Source organism: Hyperolius riggenbachi, chromosome 10, assembly GCF_040937935.1.
Source record: "Hyperolius riggenbachi isolate aHypRig1 chromosome 10, aHypRig1.pri, whole genome shotgun sequence".
Taxonomy (NCBI): domain Eukaryota; kingdom Metazoa; phylum Chordata; class Amphibia; order Anura; family Hyperoliidae; genus Hyperolius; species Hyperolius riggenbachi.
In genome coordinates, this window is record NC_090655.1 from 26,900,229 (window position 1) to 26,908,106 (window position 7,878).

Below are 7,878 nucleotides of genomic sequence, written 5' to 3' on the forward strand. Positions count from 1 at the left end.
CCAACTATAGCCGGAAGTTGAATTACGTCTTTCCCCACTATCCATGGCGGCCTGGAGGGGGAGCAGCATGAGACTTTTTCGTCTTTGCCCTGTGCCCAAATTTCCTGGTGCCTTAATTACATGTATGCCTGCTCCCCAGACCCCTGCCTGTATGCGCGCTGCCATCTTCTCCGGCCCACACCCACAGGTGCCTGCAGTCTAAAATGCCGGCGGTGGTGTCACGCGTTCTTGGCTACCACAATGCATGCTGGGAGATGCAGTCCTTCAGTGTGAGTGCATCTCAGTCTGAGCTTGAAACTTTGGCACCTGCGGGTCGGAACAAAAAGTTAACACTTACCAAAGTAGAGGGAAACCTCTGGATCCTATAGAGGTCTTCACAGGCCATCCTCTGCACCCCAGTGTGAGTGCGGACTCCACCCGGCTCCATGGACGCGCGAGCGCAGTACGGCTGTGCTTATGCCAGAAGTGGAGTGCGGCCCTGATGTTAGAGAACCCGAGACTGATGGAACGAAAAGTTTTATACATACCTGCCTCCTGGCTTATTGCTCACTCTCTGTCCTCCTCCACCTCCCGAATCTTCTCAAATTTGCCACGGAAAGTCCTCTAGTACGCAGCATATGCACAGCCACATGCTCAGGTTCTCAAAATTTTGGTAAATTCCGGCAAAATCTGTGACGTCCTAATAGCTTGCATGCATCCTGGGACGGGGCAAGTTTGATTGGCTCAACTCCGAGCTGCATGCAAGCCAGAAATATTCTCATCTGATTGGCCATAAAGATGGATAACCCAATCCAGTTTGGTATGCCGATTGGGGGGAGGAGTATGCTATACAGGGAGTAACTGAATTACTACCGATCCACTCTATGCATCACTGATATGATACACCTTCTTTTTAGGGCCAGAATTATCTGAATGTTCTGTCTCTCCCCTCTGGCAGGATGGCTTCACCATCATCAGTGAGGAGAGGAACAAGTCGCAGGACTGTTTCTATCTGTTTGAGATGGACAGCAGTGTGGCGTGTCCGATAGAGGACTCCCATCTCAGCGTTGGCTCTGTGCTGCTCATTGTGTAAGTACCACTTCACTATGGCCTATTCCTGGTCTGCCGCATAATAAAGAACGTTTAGAACTGGAAAACAAGAGGTGTGTATCTTAAAGGATACCCGAAGTGACATGTGACATGATGAGATAGACATGTGTATGTACAGTACCTAGAACACAAATAACTAGGCTGTGTTCCTTTTTCTTTTCTTTCTCTTCCTGAAAGAGTTAAATATCAGGTATGTAAGTGGATGACTCAGTCCTGACCGACAGGAAGTGACTACAGTGTGACCCTCACTGATAAGAAACTCCAACTATAAAATACTTTAATAGCAGAAAATGACTTCTGAGAGCAAGAAAGAGATAAAAAGGTTCAATAGTTCATAGATTTTTTAGCTCTGGCATACTTCAATGAATGTGTCATTGAGCAAAAACAGTTAAAACTTAAAAGGTAGATTTATACGTAAATAAAACTGTGGAATATCTTAAAAAATCATTTTTAGGAGCAGGAAGATGGATACAATCGTTTATTTAATTTGTCTATTTTCACCTCGGGTGTCCTTTTAAGAGGAACTGTAACCCAGGATTGAATTTCATCCTAATCAGTAGCTGATGCCCCCTTTCCCACCAGAAATCTTCTTTTTTTAGAATAGATCATCAGAGGGGTCTGTATGGCTGATATTGTGGTGAAACCCCTCCCACAGATTCCTGTCTATGAACCTCATTGCATTGTGGGAAACTTTTCTTCTTTCCAACTACCAAGCAAGTGCACATACAGTATATGTAACACAACCTTTTAGTGCTTACAGATAATGGCAGTTGGTTCTGTCGTTGTTGTCCTTTTTTCTTTTGGCAGTAGTAAATATTTTTCCCTGCAGGCTTATGGTGGATCAAATCTCGCCTCCTATAAATTGTCCCCTACTACTATCTTTTGGAAAAGTTCCTCTTTAATAGCAGTTCATTGCATGACGTCATATCTGCGCCGCTCCATCGGCCCTCGGCCCCCCTCGCATTGCAATAGAACATGACCTTAGCCTGCTGGCTAACTACGCGTCTATGCAATCTTGGTGCAGCGAGTCCCGATCCCCGTCAGGCGACATCCATCTGGCACTTATACGGGCCTGAAAGTAAACCAGAGATCTGAATAAAAGATTTGATAATCGCCCGCGGCTTCCTCCCATCAGCACTAACCCGTCAGAGTCCCTCGCCGTCCTCCCGCGGTCGGCTTTCAGCTGCGATCAGCCCCGGCAACTGACTCAGTCGGGTCCAGTCTGGGTCTACTGCGCATGCGTGGGAGGTCTGCACATGCAAGGGAGTTCTGCGCATGCGCAGAAGATCCAGACTGAACCGGGACTGAGCCCGTCACCAGGGCTGATCGCAGGAGGACTGTGTGGGGCTGGGTTTATGCTGCTGGAGGAAGCTGCGGATGAATATCAAATTTTCTTGTTTTCACATCTCTGGTACACTTCAAAGTGTACCAGAGCTGAAATGATATAATAATTTTATACATACTGTACCTGAGGCCTTCTCCAGTCCCATCCGCCTGGATCGCTCCACATGTTGCAGTCCTCAGCCTTCTGCAGCTCTGGTACCGCGTCCAGTAACTTCGGCCAGTCTGCGCAAGAGAAGTGCGCCCTCTACGTATTTCTCTGGTGGCTGCTCGAGAGATACGTAAAGAGGGCACTTCTCTTACATCAGACTGGCAGCGACTGGCTGAAGTTATGGGATCCAGTACTGAAGAGGGGGAAGACTGAGGACGGCGGTGTGGGTGCGATCCGTGCGGATGGGGCTGGAGGAAGCCCCAGGTATGTATAAAATTGTTAAATCTTTTCAGCTCTAGTTTTCTTTAAAGGATACCCGAGTCGTACTTGGATGAGTGTCCTTTTACTTACCTGGGGCTTCTGCCAGCCCCAGTAGTCTTGTAGGTCCGTCGCTGTCCTCCTGATCCCCTTCCTTGATCTGTGTGGCCCAGTAAAGTGCCACTTAGCTAAGTCACGCACTACTGTGCAAGCGCTGACTTGACGGCGCACCTTCTTGATTATGCCCCTGTAGCCAGGAGCTTTCTGCGCATGCGCGGTTGCGAGTCTTGACAATCAGGCTGTTGCTTGGCCAAACTGATTCTCCTGTGGGATTGCTGGCCGGGCGGCTGTTGGGGTTCCGGAGCAGCTGTACACACGTCGGATTATCGGCAGAATCAGTTGTTTTTGGCCATCTTTAATCTAGCGTATGTACAGGCCTTTACTGTCGGCTGAATTACAAAAGTAAAACAATAAAACCGCCGCTAAAAATGTTCCACCTAACCAATTCCTTGTGCCGTAATGAACACCTGACGCATTTCATATTTCTTGTTGACTCCCCCAGGTTTGCAGTACTCCTAGCACTATATATCATCGGTGGATTCGTCTACCAGCGCTTTGTGGTGGGAGCCAAGGGCATCGAGCAGTTCCCGAACATCACGTTTTGGCAGGAGCTCGGCAACCTTGTAGCGGTGAGTGTCGCCTCTGTACATTGTAGCTGCCTTGCAGTGTGATGGCTGTGATAGCCGTGCCAGGTTATAAGCAGGCTTGTATTTCAGCAAAGTATCCAGCACTAGCAGGCAGTGGCTGCTGCCCGGATACATGTGCTTGCCGGTTGCTTGGGCAACCGGGCAGTAAAGGAGCGAACGCCCCCATGCTAAATAAAATACTCACCGAGTGTCCAGTGCTGTCTTCTAACATTTCTGTCACTCGGTAGCGGCTTTCCGAGGTCCTCCGTGAGCGGCTCCTGGCGTGTCAGCTGACCTGCGTCTGGTCACGTGACGCACAGGAGCCATGCAAGGATGCCATAAAGCCACTAGGAGCGACTGGAAGGCTAGAAGATGGCACTGTAGGCTCGGTGAGTATTTTAATCACCAGAAAACCCCACAAAACACGATTCCCCCCCCCCCCCCCCCCCCGTTATCTCCATCAGGCATGCCGGTTAGTGGAGTCTTCCGGTTGCTGGATAATTGGGACTTTGCTGTATATTAGGGGCAGGGAACCTATGGCTCGGGAGCCAGATTTGGCTCTTTTGATGGCTACATCTGGCTTACATACAAATCAGTTAGGGGTGGATTCACTAATCTACACTGATCAAGCAGCGCAGCTTAGTGTGGCAGCGCAAGTAATAATTTCAAAGTGGGTACACTACTATGTAGCATGCACTATTAACTTACTCGCACTACCCCAAAACGAACAGTTGCTCCAATTGTTACACCCTGGACCCTGTCAGGTCCAGTGACTTTGTAGGACGAGATCCCTTCACTTTGATTAGCCCAATAGACTGCCCGTCACTTGACAGGCAGCCTATTGGGCCAAAGTGCGGGGATCTTGTCCTACGAAGTGAATCGACCCCCAAGTCAGCTAGCTAATTGTACAAGCTGTTAGTATTTCTCCTGTCTGGCTCTCGGGGAAATTGCTGATGTTGCTGAAACCCAAGAGAAGCTGAAGATGTGTTGGCCTGTTCTGTTTTGGATTTAGTTGGACTTTACTGCATTCTCCTCTGTCCATGCTGCTACATGTTGCTGCTTGGTAATTTTTTTTATTTCTTTTAGTTTGCCAAAACTTTATTAAAAGTGTAAAATATTTAGAACCCCCCCCCTCCCCCCCCGTGGCTTTATGTTCCTGCCCCACCCTTCATGCCCCATGCAGTTATACTTTACCTGTTACTGTCCTCGTACTACTGCATTTGGTCCCCACATGATTACCAGCATAGCAAGTCACACACGCCCCACGTGCTATAATGCTGGCAACCACATAGGGGCACAAATGCAGAAGTATGAGGACTCTATGCTGCGTCCTCAGGCAAGATTTCTAGGACTCGGGAGGAGGAGTCCTAACATAATTGGAGCAGGTCAATTTTCTTAGAGCGCTCCGCTGCACTCACTCTGCCTCAGCAGGGAGGAGGAGGATAGGGGCCCCCCATAGGCTTCGGGGAGTCGTGGTGGTGCTACATGTAATAATCTGGGGGCCCGGCCGGAGGGTTGTTGCACCCCTGCAGGACTACCCATTTTGTCTCCAGTAACCTAATACTGGTCCAAAACATAGTCGCTCTATAGTATTTTTGCAGTATGTTGCATTTTTTTTTAACTTTTTTAAATCCTTTTGCTTTATTCTCTATTAGGACGGTTGTGACTTTGTTTGTCGGTCTCGGGCCCGTTCTTCAGAAACTGCTTACCGAGGAGTGGGAGATGACCAGTTGGGCGAGGAGCCAGAAGAAAGAGATGACCATCTACTACCCATGTGATGTAGTTCCACCCATCTCAGTATCTCACAAGTGGAAGAAGCCACACACCTTCCACTACATTCTTCCCAACTGCTTACCACCTCGTTTCGCTCCTTCAGGCTTCTCTCATACCGTTTTGGCACCGATTCCCACCCCCACTGTTTTTAGGTGGTGTAATCCCCCGCCACAGTCCTGTACTGGGCAAGGACCTGCAGTGCTTCCTGTACTTGGGGGCACAACTAGCCCAGCAACTGCTCCTACCTTAAGGCAAGCAGGCTGTTCATATCTTCCTCTAGGGGTTGAAGGTATTGTCCTCAAAACCAAAAACACACACTCAGGTTTAATCGGAAATGTGAAGGAAGATAGTGTGGGTCTCTGCAAAGATCCCAGGTGAATCATCTATGTATATGGGCTGAGCCATCCATGGATCATGAAGATCAATCCTTTTGAGGAACTCTCAACCAGTTCAGTTCGTTTGATGTACAGCTGGACATTTCGGTTGACTAGATGACCCATCGTAGAGCGTTTTGTTACACACTGGACAGGGAAAAGTGCAGACAATACTGTAGGCTTCACAGTTCTTTGCATTCTGCAAGATTTTGGTTAAGCTCTAATTCATAGTTAAAGTAAACACGTTTGGGTTTGCAGTTTGTGTGTAAACAGATATGGCTACTTAAAGGAGAATTATAGTCAAAAACCAGGTGTGCCGTGAGAATTCCATTGCGCTTATTATATAAATAATAGCGGACATGCTGGTCCGTTGTGCCGGAAAAAATTAAAAAACTGATCTGTACCAGTCTACAGAGCGGAAAATGGAAGCGGTTGAGATGGTGTCTTTCTGTAAGCATAGACCGGTCTTCAGCTACTTTTCTTGCCCAGCTGCTGCTAGCCAGCCGGCCTCGAGGTCATGTCTAGTGCACCTGCGCCGCTGTCAATCAAACCCACATTGTCCGCGGTGTACTGCGCAGGCACAGAACTACTGTGCTCGTGCAGGCGCAGTGGAGGAGGTCGGCCTTTGCACTGGTGGGGACCCCGGCCGGCGTCTGCAAGCGGAGATGCTGTGTGGGGCCTGTCGGCTGTAAGGGGCTGGAGAAAGCCCCGGGTAAGTATATCTTTTTTTTTTTTTTTTTTCCAATGACCAGCAATTTTTTTTTATTTTTTTTTAGCGGTGATCGATTTGTTTCCACGATCTTGTGATGTGGGTACAGGTGTGCGATTACGCGAACAACGTTTCTGTTATGCAGCAACAACAGCCGTCACGGCGGATCAGATCTTTAAGATCCTTGACGACTCCTGCGCAAAGTACCGTGACCGCTTGAACTCTCGTTTCTCGCCCATCATGCAACATCGTGGGACGCCGCCGGGACCCGTGTTCCTGCTTGAGTATTCAGCTTTCCTGCTTGGTTCACTCATAAATCTGTACATTTCTGGTCTTGTCAGTTTTCTGTCAGCTTCACCTGTCCGGATTGGAACTGTATCAGGAAACTGATACAAAACTGGCAGGACTGAAACAGAAATATACAGATTTATGTGTGAACCATCCCTAATCTCTAGGATAATGTATCTTTAGAGGCATCTTGAAGAGTCCTTTGCTTAATAGGCATCTGAGACAAAAGGATAGAAAAGTGTTAGACATACCTGGGGCTTCTTCCTGCCCCTCCATGCAGATAAGGCATGATCAATGAGATGCAAATACTTCTGAAATTATGCAAATGATTCTGCAAATACATTTGCATAAAATTTTGCATACATTTACATCAACTTTGAATCATTTGCATATCTCTGATCATTCCTAAGGCAGATCACTCCCACGCCGGTGTCCTCTGCCACCTGGATGGTAGATGCCCCGTTATATTTGTCTTGGCGCAGTCCGTCTGTACGCGCTCCCGTGGCTGGGAGTGGTCTGCGCAGTGGTACAGAACGCGAGGGGCGCGCATGCGCAGTACGTCCGACTGGCCAAAGTAAATGGGGCATCTTCCGGACCATCCTGGAGGCGGAGGACATCGGCGAGGGAGCAATCTGCATGGAGGAAGCCCCGGGTATGTATAACACTTTTCTATCCTTTTGTCTCAGGTTTACTATAAGCAGCTGCGTCTGTTTCACAAATGCTGCCAACCCCGTTGTGTTTGCTTTATAAATCTCCATCAGAATCCACCATCCTAACTCCTCGCTTTGCCTCCTGTGTTACGCTTTTCCTATAGCAACTTTTTTTGTTTGTTTCATTACCTTTTTATGGGTGTTTATATCTTGTGTGATTTCTGGCGAATTTTCTGGGATAGGTTTTTGTTTTTTTTACAAAAAAAAGTAAAATAAGGTGAAACCAACAGGTCTACTTTCATTTTTGTTACCGATCATGTCTCAAACTGCATAAAAGCCTCACCTGACGTGAGAGCGATATGGAGGCTGATATGTTTATATCCTTTTAAACAATGCACATTGCCTGGCTGTCCTGCTGATCCTCTGCCTCAAATGCTTTTAGCCATACACCCTGAACAAGCATGAGGATCAGGTGCTCTGACTGAAGTGTGACTAAATTAGCTGCATGCCTGTTTCAGGTTTGTGATTCAGACACTACTACAGCCAAAGCGATTAGAAG

The 7,878-nt window shown here is 47.9% G+C and overlaps 1 protein-coding gene across 1 annotated transcript in view; it reads left to right on the forward strand.

Moving 5' to 3' along the window:
* The window catches only part of M6PR (mannose-6-phosphate receptor, cation dependent), a 36,832-nt gene extending 29,226 nt beyond the window's left edge, over positions 1-7,606 (forward strand). The window contains exons 5-7 of the mRNA XM_068255261.1: positions 938-1,068; positions 3,402-3,528; positions 5,181-7,606. Coding sequence (XP_068111362.1) covers positions 938-1,068; positions 3,402-3,528; positions 5,181-5,303 — 381 coding nt within the window. The 3' untranslated portion in view covers positions 5,304-7,606. The remainder of the gene's footprint in view (positions 1-937; positions 1,069-3,401; positions 3,529-5,180) is intronic.
* The last annotated feature ends 272 nt before the right edge of the window (positions 7,607-7,878 follow it).